The sequence below is a fragment of the Antedon bifida genome, chromosome 10 (assembly GCF_963402885.1).
Source record: "Antedon bifida chromosome 10, ecAntBifi1.1, whole genome shotgun sequence".
NCBI lineage: Eukaryota > Metazoa > Echinodermata > Crinoidea > Comatulida > Antedonidae > Antedon > Antedon bifida.
In genome coordinates this window covers 16266714-16288481 of record NC_136235.1, presented here as the reverse complement: position 1 = coordinate 16288481, position 21768 = coordinate 16266714, and the positions used below count along the sequence as shown (strand labels likewise).

Below are 21768 nucleotides of genomic sequence, written 5' to 3'. Positions count from 1 at the left end.
ATTTGTTGGCGCGTAAGTGTTAGCTTATACGCATATTCATGTTTCCATCTTTCAAATCCATCTCTACGCATGCGCATAAAAGCTGACGCGTTTAATTCTCGCTAACAAATTCGCCTAGTGAAAAATCGGCGTCAGGGCTCATTTTGTGGATATGACATTCGAAATAAAAGAAGTTTAATTAGTCTATCGAACATTTTATTTGCCACAATATTCAAACTAAGGTTAATGTTTTAAAGCAGCGTGTTGCCTATACAAATCATAAAGTCTCTCTCGACGGAGAGATCAACTTTATTTCAGGATTGTGACTGAGCAGTTTAGAACATCTCTTTTTTTTCTGTTTAAATTTTAGTCGCGTGCAAACGCGACTCTACAGCCCACTATGTCGGTCGGTCGGTAAACACTAACTAACATTTGCGCACGCGACTGCAGCCATGTATATGGCCTTGTTTTTTAAAAAATGGAAAACAAAAGGAAACCAATAAGTTGTAGATTTTTCCAAAATTTATTATGGAGTAATATAAAGATAGAAGTAGATATCCATTGATACCAGTGTGTAGTAAATATAGCAACACAATCAGAAACACCTCATAGCTGTCTATATATAAGATTACAGTTAACACAAACAATTACACAAATGAAAACCGGAGAACAAAGTTAGTGAAGATAAGAATGCCTACATGTAATTGTAATATCAACATCAAACACATACTGTATGTATATTAAGCAAAATATCATTCCCTCTGGGATGTCAAATCTTATATTTCACCTCTAAGCAGGCAATATGTGTGTAATACTACACACTTTAGATTTAGTGTGGAATATGATATATTAACTAAACTAAAAAAGAGAGAAAATAAATATTGTTTAGTATAATAGTGGCTTCTAATCCAGAGTTATTGGTTCGAATCCTGCTGTGCCCATGTAAGCATGCACATGTAAGCGTACAGATGGCTGAACCTGGAAATAAGACTCGCTGTATCAGGCATAAGTTAGTTATTTCTCGACAGGTATAAACACTGTTGCATGTACAAATACATTCCAATTAATTTGTCTAAACTAAAAATTCAGTGGACCATCATCATTATATTACGCAGTGCAATGTACATACAATGCTGATAACACAATAAATGCTATAATATACATTTTTTGGTTAAAAAAATAGTAATAATAAAGTATATTGACTACTAAACTTGGACAATGGCAGTAAAAAAATTGTATCTGGTTTTGTTTGTGAGCTTTTCTTATATTTCTACATTGTAGCTTTTAACAGACATTGTATTATTTGTGCAAACTGCCAAATTGTAAAAATCTACTCAAATTATGAAAAATAACTTGTTATTAGGCCTAGTTTAACTTGCTCGGATAAGTAAAATCTGTACAAAATCATCAATGAATTATTATATATTCATATTTACTATACTTTAAAAAAATTTATATACAGTTTATATATTATAGATTCTTACACAAAACTATTTTGAAATTGATTAAAGTAAAATAAATTACTTGAAGTTTATTTAAGTAACTTCATTTGTTTAAGATGAGGAGCCAAAATATACATACACAACTTACAATTATTAGTATTTTAACACACAATATTAAATAATCCTTCACAGCAAAGTTGCCTATTGGCTATTAGCAGTTAATTGACCAGTGACTTCCCATATTTAATAAATAATCGCTTATAGTATAATATAGTACTTTTTCAAGCTGATTAAAAGTAGTTCACACTAGCTTCATATGCAGTGGATTACTTGCGCAACAACTTTAATCTCCCCAAATGTTCTCAATGATGGAGGATACACCAGCACACCGGGTAACCAACTTTCGTTGATCCATAGGGTTATCGAAATATGCCGATTTTATGGCTATGTTTGCGACGCCTCTACTTTGACTCAGTGGTGTAACGCATATGCCTGAAGCCCCTGGTTTAGGAACCCTAAGTGGCCCTCCAACGCTGGAGGCCTCGTGCATTTCCAACCTATTTTAATGCCTGTTTTTTCCTCTGGGCACTGCTCAGGGGCCTCCAAAAGCTCAGGGGCCTCCAAAAGCTCATGGGCCTCCAAAAGCTCAGGGGCCTCCAAAAGCTCAGGGGCCTACAAAAGCTCAGGGGCCTCCAAAAGCTCTGGGGCCTCCAAAAGCTCTGGGGCCTCCAAAAGCTCTGGGGCCTCCAAAAGCTCTGGGGCCTCCAAAAGCTCTGGGGCCTCCAAAAGCTCTGGGGCCTCCAAAAGCTCAGGGGCCTTCAAAAGCTCTGGGGCCCCTGGGTTTAGCCAGTGAGCACTAATAGCCGCTGCCTTGACTACAATTACTATATTATTTTATTTATTTCCAGTTATGTTATCCTTTTGTCTATTCTATATTATTGTGTTTTGTATGTTTACTATAATTCATAATAAGTTTTAAAAAATCAGTAAAAAAATCATTTATTGAAGATAATTTGGTTTAAAAATTAATCTACTTCATGATCTCTAATGACATTATTAAAACTTTATACTTTTGTCGACCATCTTTAAACAAATCAGCTTGATTAGCTTTCCCCAAGCAAGACTATTCAGTAGAACAAGATTTAAATAATGCATATTATTTTGGCTTTAAAAACATTTACAAAAGAATTATTATACAGTTATCCTTCTTTATACAATAGATTTCATTGGACTATTTTGTGATTAATCGACTCCTTCGAAGCCTTGCGTATTCTCCACGGCTGTTCTTAGTTTCTCTCGTAACGTGTAGAAAGAATCATATGGAGGCAGATCGAGTCGGTTAAAGCTAAAAGAAGGAATACATTTAAAATAATTTCTAATCCTTTTTTTCAAACTAATGTTTACATGATCAATCGGCTTCACTGCTATCATAAAAATGGTGTGCAAATAATTTCTATTTATAATTGCCAGTGAAAACTCGACTCGATTTTAGTAAATGTCTTATCTCTTAGCCTTAGTTCAAAATCTTGTAGCATCATTTTGGAAAAGTGATTTAAGCTCTTCATCGTTTTAAAAAAAAGAGGAGATACTAATATCATTGGGGTTGCTATGTTTTATTTTACAGTCATTTTATACATGGATTCTACACTATCAAACCAGTTTGACAAAAAAGGTGTGATGCACCCAAATACGGTATTGATATGACATCATTATGTCCATATATGGGCACATCATATTTTTTATATATATATTTATATTTTTTTACACAATATGTAATTGCTTACCATGTGTGTGATCTTGGAAGTGCTGCTGGTGTTCCCCACTTTTCAATTGTAAATAATTGAGGTCCATTGCTTCCATAGAGATGGGCAAACCCATTCATAGGTACACGAGAGGTGCCGGTGACAAACTGCAATAGCCTTGCTCTCATTTCATTATCAAACATCAAAACAGCCTAAATACAAACAAAATTAATTAGATCAACACATTAAAACATTGTTTTGCTTGAATAAAAGGCAAACAAAGGGATGGGGAAGATATTTTTTTTTAATGGAATTTATATATATTTTTTTTCATCTTTAGTTAATTACGGCATGGTAAACTAATATTTTTAGTCGCGTGGACGCGACCCTATAGTTCACTATGTCGGTCGGTTGGACTGTCTGTCGGTCTGTCTGTCTGTCGGTCCAGTATCACTATGCATTGTAGCACGCGACTTAATGGCTGTTGGCCTTGTTAAAATAACATACACAATTTGATTTTACAAAAAACAATACAAACATTGTTATCACATAGCAAGGCTGTATTACCTTCCAAAACCACTGGATGACTATATGGTTGTCATAGTAACCACCACGATATGCAGAGTTCTTCTTCCAATCAGCAACACTTATCTCTGTTAATCCCCCAAGCAGTAGCTGAGATCAAAGCAAAAAAGTTTGGAAATAGTAATTAAATTAAATATCAGCATATATTTCAGCAAGTCAGGTTACAAATTACATTAGTCTTTTAATTATTAAAATGATTGTTTACCTCTAGTTCGTTAGCATCAAATATGGTAACCATGTTAAGCGGAATCAATTCACTAAAACCCTGAAACAGAAAATGTATTACTTAAAAATGTTATCGATAAAATTACATTTTTTCTCAGACCACCCAAGTCTTCCAGGAGCCGCAAGAGTTTCTCGATCTGTTGAAAAGTGCCTGGCATTACTATGATAAATTTATATATAGATGCTGATGTCAGAGATTTGTTAAATAGCACCCTTTATGATTGGTCAGATGTTTTGCCCTACAGTCTTTAATTTGTACTTTATACTAAGCACATTGAGAATACTTTGTGAAAAAATATACAAGTAATTCTCAGGTGGGACTCGAACTCGAACAATTACTCAACACCCTGACGCAAGCTACTCCCCAATAGTTACAATTACAACCCTCTGTTTGAATGTACAGTATTTTGTAATTATAGCCCCCTCTATAGTTTGACCTCGCTTTTATAAATTCTGATATTTCAACTTTTCCAAGTTCGGAGCTCTGTTTTTTGGAAAATTTTAGGCTCAAATGTAGTTCCTTTTTGATGGAATTACTGGGCTATACTTACTGCCTTGAAACTATTCATTTGCTTTTCAATCCTTGTAATGAATCTGTAGTCAATGATAAGTTTGATGTACTGTTCTTTGTTTTGATTTGTTACTGCTAAGTCAGCACCATTAGGAAGAAGAGGAATTGTACGCGTCTGAAAAAAAACCAAATAGTGGAACTATTAATAAACTATATAGTTAGTAAAGCTCTGTCTACACTATCAAACTAGTTTGACAAAAAGTGTGATGTACCCAAATATGGTAATGACATGACATCATCATGTTCATATATGGGCACATCACATTTTTTTGTCACATAAAGTTTGATAGTGTAGCAGTTACTGCATAACAACATTTTGTTTACTATTAAATATGTATATGTAATTATTTAGCACCATTTGTTGATATCATACATACTGTTTCTTACAGACCGACTCATAAACTTCTTCATTGAAGCAAACTAAAATCATACGTTATCATCACAGTTAAAAAACATAGTTACTGCAGTAACTGCTAATAATATTAAAAACTACAACACAACTGCTTTGTTATACATCATTTAAATATGAAAGTTTGCATACAAAAATGTGAGATAAAGCAAGCATTTTTGTATCACAAACGTACCTGTCCGAAGCTCTCGTCATCAACAGCAAACATTAGCTCTAAATCTTCAGGGTCGTTATCTTTAATCCAAATTAATGAATTGTAATATTCGGAATCCTGTACAAAAAAACAAGTAAATGAATTAATAATATTTATTTTGCCTTTATACTCAAATACACATCAGTACAATTCTACATAATCCATAATTAAATAATTATTATATATTTTTTATTTTCATATGCATCCAATAGCAAGTAACTTGCCAATTACAGGATGGATAAACTATTTTATAATTTATCTATTAAATAAATTAAGTCTCATTTGAGGCTTAGGGAGTGGAGTTGAAAGAGTCATGAGTTACAACCCTGGAACTAGCTCAGGATTCAACCCTGGACCTTGGGATAGGAAGGCAAGGATGTTAACCATCAAGCTACAGCTCCACAACATTGGATGTGTAAAAAAGTTTTTTTTTAAGTAGTACATACCACAGGTTCCATATCGTTTAATGTTATTGGTTTCTGCAACATCATCTTGTAGAAAGGACGAATGAAAAATGCTAATAACAAATAATTATTAATAATTAGATAAATAAATGAATTTCAACATTTTATTGCACACTAAAGACTGTTTCATAAATCATCAGGTGCTAGGCTCCAAGTCTATAAATTATTAAATAATAACTCTTTGTATGAATAGTTAGATATTTAAGCTCAGCCTTTTAAAGGGATGACTAGATGACTAGTATGAATGCAATTCCATCTCACAAATGAAATCATGGATTTAATCTATGCAGATCTGCTCCATAATTAGATGCAAAAAATCCTTTGCATATAAATCCGCCAACCTCTTCAACTTGATAATTAGAATCTGTTTATACTGCTTTGTGCAATGGTCTCTATCTTTTCATTTATGTCTGTATAATATATTAATTATTATTTTGTGTCAAAAGCTCAAATTTCGTGTATGCCCAGTTGTAAACATGACTGAAGTATATCCTACATTGGATCCTTTGTAGGTACATTTTCCAACTATCTGATATGAACAAGACAATATAACAACAGGACACTGAGCTCGCCTTGCCAAGATAGGAACTTGTAACAGTCCTTTGATCTTATGTCTGGCTGCGACAAATACCAACAGTAATTTACTATGTACATAATATTTTCCGCAACATGGTCTCTATTAAGGGGTGTGGAACTGATCGTGTCGCAGCTACAGGTAAACCTTTTGATCTCAGGAGCTCAGCACCCTATTGTTAGATTGCCTTGATATGAACCAACAATATTCTACACCTTTCTCACCACATACATTTTTTATTTAAATTTTTTGGTGCTTTATTTTATCTTTACAAATTAAGTTTATTTTAATTTTCATTGTTACATGTTTATGTCTTGTCATGTTGTGTTTTTGTGAGGGTCCCTAATGATCAGCTTCGGCTCGTAAAAATATTGTTGAAATAAATATATAAGACATGATCTCCTGCAGAAACAATGCCTTCCCACTAGGCCATAATGTGTATCACCAACAGTGTGTCACTTACCATCTAATAATTTTCCATGGTATACTGCCATGCCTGCAACCCGCCCAATGAATTTATAATATGATCAGCTTCGGCTGGATGGACCACCCTCGTAAAATATTGTTGAAATAAATAAATAAGGCATGATCTCCTGCAGAAACAATGCCTTCCCACTAGACCATGTATCACCAACAGAATGCCACTTAATGCTTTCCCACTAGACCATGTATCACCAACAGAATGCCACTTACCATCTAATAATTTTCCATGGTATACTGCCATGCCTGCAACCCGCCCAATGAATTTAAAATAGTCTAAGTGCTGCTCATTACATATGCCTGAATCTGGATTGATTTGCAGTGTGTAGTTATCCCTACAAAAACCAGAATTACAGAGCAAATGAGAAACAATAAGCCTTGATAATACATTTTAAAAAAATAGAAAACAGGGAAAGAAAAACAAATTCTTTTGCTTGCTTGATTTGGTGTTGTATGACTGTTAAAACTTGTTATTTTGTTTGATGTTTTTATCTGTGTCTATTTTAATTGCTATATATTTGTTCATTCATAAGCCAGAATTGGCTGGACTTGTTGTAAACAAGAGTGTGTTTAAATAAAAAATACATTGTTCTTCCACTTTATGATTGCATCTGTAAGTCAGATTTTTTGCCCTACTCTGACATAATTGTACTGAATGCTCAGTACATCGCTAAATGTAAAAAAATGTAGCAAAAATGTTTACTTACGTGGCCGAGTATTCAAAAAGACCATAGTAAGGGTTGAACATTTCTCTTGACAGCAGAAAGAACCATTCTCTGATATAAAATTAAGCACATGTAAACAATTTGAGAAATTTATGCAACGCAAAGTTATAAAGCCAAACAAAAGTGTGTGCCATTTATAATGTCTTTACTCTACAGCAAAATTGTACGAATTTAATTTTATTATGGCCATAGACACAGAGTAGGTGTGATGTAAGACTAATTAATGTTTTGTATTCATGGAATGGGGAGAATAATTGACAGTACTCTTTGAAATCTGCATTGGTGGTCTATTTAGTCATATTTTATTTATTTTTATTTTATTCATTTCGGCAAACACATTTATACAAATATACAGACAAAAAATAGCTATATTGCGCCAAGGATTGGCAAAAGAGGCCAACAGCTTCTGTTGCCAATTAGGCGTGCCACTCCAACAAAAAAGCTAAAACAGTTGAATATAATGCAATAAAAGGCAAACAAAGAACAAGAATTAGAAGATTTTAGTTGAGTCAAAACATAAAAAAGAAATGAAATGTCATTTTAACTAACCTTGCAACTCCACCATAGTCAAGACCAACTTCACCTTTGAACTCGATCCATAACCTGGCCTTCAAAAGATCTGGATTGGTTACGGACATAATTGCACGGAATGAATCCTCTAGGATGGAATTCCTTGATAGCTTGAGCTCAAAACGATTTGGAATATTACTCTACAAAAAAAGATAACATGCATTACTTAACAATAATTTATTTATGTAGTGTTACAAATAATGGCATGAGGTGAATGATGAAAGATTATATTTCAACGAGGCAAAACTAGTAAGGTAGTGATACCATACAAAACTTTGACAGGCAACTAGGCTAATTCTGTTTCTTTCCAACGATTCCACATCTGATAGAGATGTTCCCAGTAATTAATCAAAATCATACAAACGACCTAAAGCTAATTTAAATGCTTTTTTGGTCTAAATTAGTACATATATCTCTCCAAAATGTCTCTCCGTCTCGCGATACCAGTCATACACTCAATTTCGCGGCAGAAATACAAAATAGGTGGTGCTGTTGTATTTCAAAAGTAATAGTATAAAACAAAATATTTTCCAAACGCAAAAAAAATTTTTAGTACACGAAAAAAGTACTATTAAACGATCGTTCAATAGTGCGTATTATTGCACGCCATGTGACCCACAATTGTCCAATCAAATCACAGAAATTTATTTAGGTGTTATATTAAACTGGTTATTAAACAGGGCAGATTTTACAGATATTATAGAAATTACAGTAGTATTAATTACAGTAGAACCCCTCCTTTTGGACACATTTAATCTGAGGATTCTCTATGAAGGTGACACTTTCCTGTGAACTGAACAAGGGAAAATATATCTTGTAACACCACAGCCCATTCCTATCCAGGTAGCATTCCTATTAACGGAAAGTTTGTTGTTAGGTTTTGAAGGTGTCCCTTTAATATGGGTTTTACTGTATTACCACTGTTTATACTTGATTGTATATACTGTAGTTAGTTTAGGGTCAATCTGACAAGTCACTATTCATGATAATACCAAACAGTTATAAATGTCACAACAATGAAAGTTGAACGGAGTCAAACCACAGGTTTGGTGCAATGAAATGAGCTCGTTTTACCAAGGTCAGAGGTTAGAATATAGAAAACAAAACTGTTGTGAGGGTTATAACATTTTATACTAATGGTAAACTTACTGGTTTTTTAAGATGTGATTTGAATAGGTCATATTTCCTCTTGTAATCTCTAGAGTAAGGTACAGGCTAAAAGAAATGAAATCAAAATTATTTATCTAATTATTAGGAAAAGGAAACCAATTATTTTATCTTACTTTGCCATTGTCCAGAAAGCTATCAGAGACAACAACATAGTATGACGTTGAACACACATGTACATGCATTTCTGCCAACATATATGTGTTTATTGATATTGTAAACACACTGCTCTTAATTAACCTTTATGCCTAGTAATTTGGACTGATGATACAGGTATTCCAACCAAATGCTGTTTTCTGTGAATAGTCATGAGCCAGTATTACACTAGGCTTTCTTAAGACATTCTTTGTATTTCCTATATACTATAATCAAATGTGTTGCGTAGCACTGAGTAAATATTAATACTACTGTTAAAAGATTGAAACTGTTATCATATTCGGAACATAATCGCGTCGTGCATAGCTCATCAGGTAAAGTTTTCTATATACTACCTACGAGCATATACAGAATGTTCAACTTGGTATTCGTGTGGTCTAGAAAATGTTGTGAAAGCAAAAATCTCTAATAATTACCTCTCCACCAACAGATGCAATGTTTATGCGAGGATCCTCCCATTGGGTGCTTTTGGTGGCTAAAAAGAAAAAAAAACTCAGTATCTCTTTATTAATATTAGTTGCAATATTGGCTGACATAATAATAAATAAGATGTTTTAGGTTGAGGTGATGAATGACAAAAATTGCTAAGCCAAACCCAAACGCATGTGTACAATACATTAACATGACCTCATAGGTCCTGGGTCTTGGGTTTATGCAAATAGAAAGTAGACTATAAGCTTTATATCCTACACCACCACTATTTCCTTACTTACTGTGGTCAATGAAAAATACCCTGCCATCTTCGTGAATTCTTTTCTCCCAGTTAGCCTATGAAAACAATGTAGATGAAGAGTTTTAAGATAGATTTAGAACATGGAAGCTTCAAATTATCAGCAATGCTATGCTTACAGACATAAAATATAATGTCAGGTATCATTGTTCACTTACCGGAAGAGGTCCAAGTTCATCGACCTGAGTATTATGTTTCCTTGGGTCATCCTTTAAAAAAAAACAAAGAGCGTACGTGATAGATGTGCATTTATAAAAAAAAAATAAAACATTTTGCTATACAACAATTCTAACAAAAAAGCAAAATGCCCGCTGCTCATAATAATAACAATGTAAAAAGGATGAAACTAGAATCTTGGGGCAAGTCCAAAAACACTGAAGACGGAAATATTTCCTAAATCACTTGTGTGTACCAGAAACCTTAAGCTATATCTACACTATCAAAACTTATGTGACAAAAAAATGTGATGTGCCCAGATAGACATAATGTCATATCACTACCATATTTGGGCATATCACTAGCCTATTTGGGCCATCACACTTTTTTGTCAAACTAGTTTGATAGTGTGGACAGAGCTTTAGATAACAAATAGGTACTGACTTGTCTCATGCTAGACATAAGGCAGTGGATCATTGATGAATTAAGTAATACTTAGCAACATAAATGGGTACAAAATCTAAATATTCAGAAAATGGAGGGTGAATTCATGGCATATTATAAAACTAAATGTAAAAAGTGGTATAAACAATTACATAGGCCTAGTATTTTAATATAATAATTATATTATAAATTTTTATCAAAATTGTTGGAGAAAAATGGATAATTAGTCACACAAACCCTACAGACATATTAAAATAATAATTATATAAGACATGTAAAACTATTGAAAAAATTAATTAATAATTAAAAAAAATAAGGTTTAAATTTTAGATTTGGGAGAGTTTCCAGTTTCTTTATTTCATACGCATCCAACAGCGAGTAACTCGCCAATTACAGGATGGATAAACTATTTTATAATTGATCATATATAAATATATATGAGTTACATTTTACAACCCTAGCACTAGGTCAGGATTAAAAGCTGGACCCTGGAATTGGAAGGAAAACCACCAAGCTACAGCTCCACTTTGGTCAACTGCACTCTTTACATATTTATTAAGTATATAAGTATTATTATCATTCCATAGTATTACAATATTTTGTTATACAAATTGACCAAATATTTTATATTCTCCTTCACTTCTCACTAATTGCAGTTTCCTGAAAGACAAAACTCTTTCTCAGGAAATTTAATTATTGATGACATCTAAGTGTCCTGTATCATATCATAGTTTGGTATAGTACAGAAATATCCAATAAGGTACAGAGAGGTATTAAAGGTACAGAGAGTTATAGTTAATGTTAACCTTTACAGTAGCTTAAGTTTTATGTGACAGATTTAAATGTAAAGTGAAATAATAAATGAAAATATGTATTATACATGTTTCCTTTTAATGAAAGCAAAATTGTTCCAATTTAAAAAAAAAAAGTTTAAATCTCACCCAAGTGGTCTTGCGTGTATTGTGATTGATGAAGAACCAGCGACCAGTTGATGGTGCTTTTTGCATCTGCCATCCTGCCGGAAGTGGCCCTAGAGGGTCATCAGACGGTGCATCATGTGGTTGATGACCTTGTACTACAGTTTGACCAGCACCATCACTAAGAGCAGCTGGTGGCTCATCTTCATGGCTCAGAAGTCTTCTGGCTTGATAATTAGCTCGTGCTCTGTCATATTGCGATCCAGACCTCTGAGGTACATCAGGTGCAGCTCTAACAAACAAAATAATAACAATAATAATATTGCGACGGTTTCCATCACAAATTAGATGCTCATGGTGCATTGAAATCATGTAGTAAAGTAAAGTCTGAGCTGATGATAAAGGTCTAAAATGTTAAGGTGTAGAGAACTTAAAAGTAAGTCTTTATTTTTTAGGTTCGAAAGTTTTGGGGTGTGTCAAAGAGAAATGGATAATGTATTCCGATACGGTACTTGAATAGAGAAAGACTGTAAAAATGTTGAGTGCCCAAGCAGTTAACAGTTAAGGCAGGGCACCACAAATGATAGCCACTAAATCAGCACAGGTTCAAGGCTCTCCTTTACCATATTTCTGGTGGTAGAACAAGTCTTTTCTGGTCCATATCAGCCTATGCCGTTATGGACAGACAAATGCTGACAAATTCATGCTGAATGAATGCTGTTTATCACAGCACAAACATTTTTGTATGTGTAACATCTGGTCCATTATACTTCTGAAAATGTATTCTGGCAGAACCGAGTATACAGGAAAGACAATCAGGTAACTAATATGATGGTTTAAAACTAAAAATCGAAACTAACTACTGTGTACATGTAAAGTACATACGCAGTTGGTCTGTGCCACTGTGTTGTTCTTGTATTGTGGCACAAGTAGAAGACCCTTCCATTGGCATCTGTTCTCTCTTCCCATCCTGGAGGTAACGGTGTAGTGTCTTCTTGTCGAGGTGATGCTGTTTCAGAATCTACCATCTCCCAATCGGGCTAAATAATATCAATAAATAAATTGAATAATATGATTTTAATAAATAATAATAATAATATCGAACATTTATAAAGCGCTCTTTACAGGAGTCTCACAGCACAACATGAAAAGAATAACTATTGAAGAAATAGGTGAGTTTTCAGGAGAGATTTGAATAAAAGGGGATGGAGTGTAACAGATGGAACAAGGAAGTTGGTTCCAGATCTCTGGTGCCTGAGCAAAGAATACATACTTTAATGAGAATAAATCCAGTAAAAAAGTAATACTACTAGGATTAGTTAAGACAATTATATTTAATTAAGATATGCACAGTATCTCCTTGAGATTTATGTACACACTGCAATATAGGTGTTTAAAATTTTCCTACAAACCTCAACATGATGAAGTATTTCTCTTATGTTAAGGAGTATTTCAGGATATCCTTTAAATGGTATAATTAATAGGATAATTTCAAATTTCACTAGGCTAAATATTTTCCTTAGCCTAAAGGCCAATTTACACAGACGAGCAGTAAAAATAAGGGGTAAATCATGTAGCTTGTCCCACGTAAAATCAATCCTCAGCGGAAACCGCATGTCCGCTGCGCGCTTTGTATAAATGGTCATAAGGAATAACATAGATTCTATATTTCTATTACAGTTACTGGTCGTCTGTGTAAATTGGCCTTCAGTGTGAAAGGTTAATAAGGCCACAGATTGCCGCTAATCATGAATATTCATGATCTACAAACGTGGCAGCCATAGTGTGTTTCTTCTAACATTGTTTGATATATGTGACAAATGTACAGTAACTTACGTCATCACCCATCTGACTGGATTGTAAAGCAGCACCACCTGTGTATGCTAATGTCATCCGTAAGAAACCTTTCACCCGTGACTTTGAACTAAAACAAACAAAAATTAGTATTATTATATAATAATGTTAAAAAATGTACGTATAATACATTTTATTCAGGGATTCACTGAATAATTTCAGATAAAATAAAATAAGGGTAACTCCAAATAATGACACATTTGATCATTTTCAAGAACTTGCTACACTATCAAACTAAAAATGTGATGTTGTATCACTACTAAATTTGGGCACCTCACACTTTTGTTGTCAAACAACTTTGATAGTGTAGACAGAGCTTTATCTTTTGTTGAAAATGTGTACATTTGTACTGAATGTAGGTTTACCTTCTTGGTCTAAGTATGTAATCTTTATGATTGTTCCATGTATTAGCATTTTCTGGTAGAACTATGTACAAAGGAATTTGAACTTGTCCTAAGAAATCATCTCTGGTCTGTAAAAGACAATTTATTTATTTTTTTATTATTTTATTTTATTAGATTTTCTCCATACACACCAACAAGAAATGACAAGAATACACAACTTTGCGTGGCAAAAATTCTCAAACTGTTTACATGCATTAGTACCGTTCATTATCACCATTAGATGCCTAATTGACCAATAAAATTGTAAGAATACAATCAGGTGTGTTATAATAAACAACAAAATAATTATGAATATTAAAAATAGATAAAACTTGAAATAATGAACTTACAACTTTGTTTTCGTCAAACACTTCAAACAGTAGCTTGTTTGTTGCATGATTCACCTAAAAATAATAAAAATTTCATAAAGTGTTATCAATTGTAGAATTTACAAAGAACGTTAAGTTTTTCTTTTTTTGGAAGGGGTGGGAGAGGGGTTATTAGTCTAAACCACCAGTGCTATACAGAAAATGTAATTAATATTTTTAAATTGCACACATTTCAGATATTTTTATTCATTTACTTAATACTTCATTAGTGTTTTCATCTTATTAATTGTATGTGAAAATACTGATATTAAGGCTTTCTAGGGATTTATGCTATGCTGTGTATCTGTCAAATAAGTCTAAATAGTGGCTGTACTGTGTTGAATTAGCATCATGAATGCATAGCATTGTATACAAATCCATGCATCAATTTTGCTAATCATGTTGTATAGCATAAGCCTATAATTCCTATACATGCAAGATTTGACAAGTAACTGTGTTTTATTGTAATTTGGTATTTAAAGATTTGAAATAGTCAGAAACAAACAGTTACTCCCAGCTAACTATCTACAGGTCATTAAATACATTATAAATATTTTTTTTTATTCTAACAATGTCATATTTATAAGCGAACATGGTAGCACTTTACAATGTCACTTATATATCTTAAAACTATGTCTACACTATCAAAACCAGTTTAACCAAAAAAAGTGTGATGTGCCCAAATATGGTAGTGATATACCCAAATATGGTAGTGATATGACATCATCATGTCCATATATGGGCACATCACATTTTTTTTATCACATAAAGTTTGATAGTGTAGATAGAGCTTAAATGTGTTTTATCTTAAAATCTAAAGATTAAAATAAAAACAATTTTAAAAACAATCCATTTCAATTTCATGGATCAACAAAACAGGAATTATATGCTTTCTTTTTCTTCTTTATTTTGGTTATCTTTTTTTGGTTGTCATGGACAGATTAGAGAGCGCCTTAAAGTGGCTGAACTGACATGACGTGACCCTTAGGGGAGAAGAATTGAAAAGGGTAACATCTGAGTCCATAGCGCCATGAGCATTGATCCATTCGTTGGAACAAGAACTTGTAGTTGTATATTATTATTATTTCATTTATTCTTTATTTCGTATTCAACTGTACATAATACAGCATTACAGATACAAAGCTGTTTAACTAATATACAAAATACATAATAAAACAATACAATAATAATACAAAAGCCCATGGACCACAAACCGGTAATATGTGTACATTAAAACTCTTGGGGTAAAAATTATTATTATATTAAAACCACAACCATATATGGCATTATTACTTACCCTAAATGTGAAACTCTCATTCCATCTCGGATTCAATGTCTACAGAAACCCAATAAAAAAAGAATAATTAAATTGCTATAAAACATTTTTTTTTTAAACTTCATTTAATACTTTTACATAGTATTAATTCAGGGGCCCTCTTAAAATGCCAGTTGTTATTTAGGGACCCTCTATAATTCCAATAAAATAAGAACAAAAACAGAGAAAATTGGATAATAGGCTTACAAAAAAATCCAAAAGGCTAACAAAGATATCTAATCCAAAAAAAAAAAAAAAATTGCACAAAATAATTTAATTTAAGTGAGTCACAACAATATAATTAAATTAATCTTATATTATAATATAGTATTTCAAATATATAATTTCAATTAAAATTTAAAAACTGAATCATTCTCTAAAACAAATTGTGATAAAATTTAAGCTTAAAAAAAATCAAAGTTTGATGCTTTCGACCTTTACTCTCAGTACAAAAGAATATTCATTCAATTTAAATACAGTATCCTGTACAAACAAATAAAATAACAAAAAGCATTCAGTTGCATTATTCATTAAACCAAACTTTAGAAGCAGAGGAAACCACATTCTTTCCTCAATAATTACATACAATCATTCCACTGAATGAAGTTCTAAAAAAGTCCCTAAAATGTAGTACAGTCAACTCTCCCAATGTCAGACTCACGAAAACCAGAAACTCTCCAAAAACCAGTCTTTAGGTTCAAAATTCTTTTTTTATCATTAAACACTTATTACTACACATTAACAACTCTTTAACTCTAGTGTGATGCAGTTTTCCTGCTTTATTGGAGAATAAAGATCCAGATCCAGAACACATTTTGGATACTAGACTTTCCAGAAAACTAGACATATAGCCCAGTATTTGGAGAGTTTAACTATATTAGTGTGTGAATACAATTATACCAGTTTAGTTACACTCCCCAAGCTAAAAACAAACCTGTTTTGTGTCGAGAAAGAAATTCCTATTTACAACTGATTCAGTAACTTCAGGAATACTGAATAGTGTAACACAGGTTGCATGTATTTACACTGCCAAATGGCAACCTGTGTTAAATGGTAATTTTATTTTTATTTCATCAAAACCAACAGCAACGAAAGTTGCCACTTAAAGGTATGAAACAGAAAACAGATACAATAAATACTATGTATGAAACAAACTTAAATAAATATATGTAAAATATTAAAAATTAGCCTAATGATCTCTTATGTACCTATGAAGACCCTACTATATAAAAACTTACCTTTTTTCTAGTCTTAGTTTGTTTTGATAGTATTTCCTCCATGTTGCCACCACCTTTGATAAGGGTAATCTTAACATAGGGATCACTGTGTGTGAACAAAAAGAACACAATGGTATGAATTATTGTTTAATATCATCATAGAGATATTATTTCTCTATGATATCATCAATCACTAAAATATAAATTTTATGTAGTTTTGAAAATATGAATTCCATATGAATTACAATAATAATGTAAATATCAATATTATACAGTCTATTCAATGAAGAGATAGATAGACCATGGCAATGAAATACATTACAACAACATTTATTATTTATTTATATATTATAGTTAGTGTATTGTATAGTCATCAACATTATGTATTATTAGTTAGTATACTGTATAGTCACAATTGAATAATGTCAGTAGGGAAGAGAATATAATATCCAAAAGTGCCTAAGTATGGTGTAACAGACTCTTGGAGTTTAATAATTAATAAGAAAAGCTAAATTGAATTTTAAAAAATTGTAACAAAAAAATGGCTAGAAAACCCCATGACGGGCCTGTAATAAAACCTCCTAGTAACTAGTCTGTTTTTCTGGATATTTTCATTTTACCAATAGTAATTAATCACTGTACTATCATATACTGTAGGTATTAATCCCCCAGATACAGAGGTAACCCCTACTCGTCTCAAATGATGAACTGGGTTTATAAAGAGTGCACACAGGTTATAACTAACGGTTTATAGTCCTTATGCGAGAAGACTTGTTCCACCACCAGAACTAGGAGCGAGTCAGCCTCGAACCCATGCCGATTGTATATAACAATCTTTAAAACAAGTTTTGTGTTAATATAATCATTTCCAGTAAAATTAAATTTGGGACAGTAAGAAAAATTATCTACTGGCCAGAGGACCTCTGTAAAATAGTAAAAAGTATGAGGCCACGAGTTATCAACTGTTACACTCTCTGTCTACACTTATCAAACTTTATGTGACAAAAAAATGTGATGTGCCCATATATGACATGATGATGTCATATCACTACCATATTTGGGCATATCACTACCATATTTGGGCACATCACACTTTTATGTCAAACTAGTTTGATAGTGTAGACAGAGCTTTACACTCTATCTTATTATCATAGCCTGTCTCATCAGGTATTACTGTACACAATGTGATGATATATTGTCATTATTGATGTGATGATTATAATCCATAACACACAAGCACCAACAGACAGACACTAAAACAACAATCACTGATATTAAAATTATTTCAACATATACCTCATGGAATTGAGCTAATATTATGACAGGTATCCAATACATACACACATTAAATTATAAAATTTAATTATTCATAATTTTTTTAATATGTAGGCCATCTATTTAGTATAATATTGTACAGTTGAGGATTTACAATTTCACCGAATATATTTTATATTTGTTATAGTATTACACTTAATATGGAGATGGTATCAACATAATTACTAATGATAATAATACAGTTATTACAGTATAACTAATATTATTACTACTCTGTGATTCCCAATACAATAGTTTTAAAAAAATTGTGTACTAATGTTTCAGTATTCATAAGATGATTCACTCACTTTCTCATTATAATTTTCGTTAGAGCAAATAACGAATATAAATTAAGTTTTCATTATAGACACAGAGTACTGGCTAAACGATTTCTTAGAACATCAATTAGTTTTGTATTTTGTATGGAAGGCAAAAGAAAGCAAGGCTAAAATTAGAACTTGGAATCTAGTACATACAGTAACTGTGCAATATGTATGTACAGTACAGTAACATGTAGCATACATCTAAGACAGTGGCGGATCCAGGATTTTTAAATAGTGTGCTTAAGGGCCTAACAATAATAAACTAAACCTAATATCATGTCTTTAGCATTGTAAATCTTAAAATTGAGGGCTTGGATCCGCCTATATCATGATATGTGCCACTGTTGTATGTAACTGTACTTAAACTGGGTACCATGTAACTGTAATTAAACTGTGTACCATGTAATTGTACTTAAACTTAAACTGTGTAAAATGTAACTGTACTTAAACTGTGTAACGTGTAACTGTACTTAAACTCTGTAACATGTAACTGTACTTAAACTCTGTAACATGTAACTGTACTTAAACTGTGTAAAACAGTGTACTTAAGCTGTGTAACATGTAATTGTACTTAAACTGTGTAACGTGTAACTGTATTTAAACTGTGTAAATACATGTAACTGTACTTAAACTGTGTAACATGTAACTGTACTTAAACTGTGTACCATGTAACTGTACTTAAACTGTAACATGTAACTGTACTTAAACTGTGTACCATGTAACTGTACTTAAACTGTAACATGTAACTGTACTTAAACTGTAACATGTAACTGTACTAAACTGTGTAACATGTAACTGTACTTAAATTGTGTAAAACGTGTAACTGTACTTAAGCTGTGTAACATGTAACTGAACTTAAACTGTGTAACATGTAACTGTACTTAAACTGTGTAACATGTTACTGTACTTAAACTGTGTAACATGTAACTTTACTTAAACTGTGTAACATGTAACTGTACTTAAACTGTGTAAATACATGTAACTGTACTTAAACTGTGTAACATGTAACTGTACTTAAACTGTGTAACATGTAACTGTACTTAAACTGTGTACCATGCAACTGTACTTAAACTGTGTACCATGCAATTGTACTTAAACTGTGTAACATGTAACTGTACTTAAACTGTGTAACATGTAACTGTACTTAAACTGTGTAACATGTAACTGTACTTAAACTGTGTAACATGTAACTGTTCAGTTATTTAACTGTAACATGATTGTTGTACTAACTATGTGTGTATGTATTTCTACAACATAATTGCAACATTGGAAATGATTATTACAGTATGATTGTTTCATAATCATAGTCTTAAATGAAAAAAAAAAGTAATAATACAATACAATACCTGGCACCAAATATGTCCTTCTTGGCAAGTCCTATGCCCTCTTTAATTTTGACCTTCAGTATTGATGTTTCATCCTGCTCCTGCACAATAATTATTAATATTATTAATTATTAATATCATATTTTCTTTATTCAAACTATGATACTAATACTAACTAATCTTTCATTCTTAAAAGCCCGTTTCTTTTTACCAGTCTTTTTTAACTTCAAGATTTATAAGAAATAATTTTGTTCAATTGGGGAGGATGATTTAATTTTGTATTAATAATTTAACACCATTCTAATATGCAAAGTTTATCAAATTACAAAATATTGTACATGTAATAATAAGAGAAATCATATAATTAATATATTAAAATTGTATTTTACAGTATGTACAGCTGTTATGTATTTTGTTAAATTAATATTGTTAGAATAGAAATAATAATAATAAATGTTTGCAATAGAAAATGTGTTTGTGTCAATTTTAAAGAAATGTAACATTGTTAAATAATGAGAAATGTAACTTGTTAAATATGAAGATACAATTTATAGAAAAAATATAAAAAATAACTGATATAAAAAATGAAAAAAGTTTTTATATTTTTAATTTATATTTATATATAAATAGGGTAAAAAATCACAGATTAAACTTCATAACAATCCAGCACTTTCATGATTCAATCGTCCAAAATAAAATACTGTACAGTCACTGCAATAATACATAATAATATTGTGTTGGACCTTCAGGTGGTGGGAGTGTTCTGGGGTGGTGGGAGTGTTCTGGGGTGGTGGGAGTGTTCTGGGATGGTGGGAGTGTTCTGGGGTGGTGGGAGTGTTCTGGGGTGGTGGGAGTGTCCTGGGGTGGTGGGAGTGTTCTGGGGTGGTGGGAGTGTTCTGGGGTTGTGGGAGTGTTCTGGGGTGGTGGGAGTGTTCTGGGGTGGTGGGATTGTTCTAGGGTGGTGGGCGTGTTTAGAGGGAGGTGGGATTGGTGGAGAACCACACTCCATGCCACAACAAATATACAGACAGACACAGCAAAAAAAAAATTATTAAAATTTTCACTGTGTATGGTCGATGTGACACCAGTACTAGCCTAGGTCATGTAAGGCTAGTCAGTAGACTAGCACATTTAACCACGATTTAGCTAGACTAGCCTAGTCTGAGCTAGGCCTGGGCCTGGCGTCTTGGCCTACTTTTTAGGCCTACTACGCTAGGCCTACACACGTCACACAGACAACTTATGGCTTGGCTAAAAATACGAAGATTAATTAAATGCAAGGCTACATATAAATATGTATACATACCGAATTGTCCATTGTATCTAACACCCAGGAAGTGTTGATCTCTGTAAATTAGTAGGATATGTTTGCTTCTGGGCGTTGAATTTGTATTTAATGAGAACAAGAAAACAGAGAAATGAGGGCCAACACAATTCGAGCGGAATGTCGAGCGTAAACTTTCGAGCGTACAATAATATTAAATATACTGTTTTCTATCCAATTCCATGACGCTCGAGTTTCATACTCGAGCCGCAGATTTACGTTGTTTACATTTATTACGTCACAACAAATACACAATTCCTTACTCATCGTAGAGAGTTTACAAATTACGTATTATTTCTGGTGGAGTACTTTTCCATTCTACTCATAAAATTTTCCATTCTGTTAATAATAATAATCAATTCTAGCCTACTAACACGGTTTATATTCTGGATATTATTATTAGTCAGTCTACTTATTAATAAAATGCTGGAGTACTATGACGCCAACAAATATATATACTTAAAAACTATTACTAATCTAAACAGCCGCCTTCACAAATGAAAATATTTATTATTATAAATTTATTTATTTATAATATAACATTATTTAAAAAAGTATAGGGAATTCAGATATTGCCTAATACAGCTAGTGCCTAAAACACAGTATCATGACTATTTAACAGTCGGTGGAAAAAGGCAAAAGGTTTCCTACTTTCTAGGAGTTTTATCAGATAATCTATATCGCTTTTTTAATATTTTTATTTTGACAATACTTGTAACATGACCACAGTGCTGATTTTTCCGTTAACTGTTAAAAGATACTTAGATTTTATTAAGTATTATAACTTAATTTTTGTACCAGTAGGCCTAATGTTTA

At 32.4% G+C, this 21768-nt stretch overlaps 1 protein-coding gene across 1 annotated transcript; it reads right to left on the bottom strand.

The window, feature by feature from the left end:
- Positions 1–483: 483 nt before the first annotated feature.
- Positions 484–21087, bottom strand: LOC144854856 (E3 ubiquitin-protein ligase NEDD4-like). The gene is made up of 23 exons (XM_078712854.1): positions 20935–21087; positions 19650–19729; positions 16688–16772; positions 15432–15470; positions 14117–14170; positions 13749–13855; positions 13366–13453; positions 12415–12569; positions 11554–11821; positions 10171–10221; positions 9996–10050; positions 9699–9757; positions 9109–9174; positions 7939–8099; positions 7372–7440; positions 6878–6999; positions 5593–5663; positions 5129–5224; positions 4525–4659; positions 3954–4013; positions 3731–3838; positions 3206–3375; positions 484–2766 (listed from the first exon to the last, which is right to left on the bottom strand). The coding sequence occupies exons 1-23, from the start codon at positions 20944–20946 to the stop codon at positions 2664–2666; spliced, it is 2214 nt and encodes a 737-aa protein (XP_078568980.1). The 5' UTR covers positions 20947–21087; the 3' UTR covers positions 484–2663.
- Positions 21088–21768: the final 681 nt, after the last annotated feature.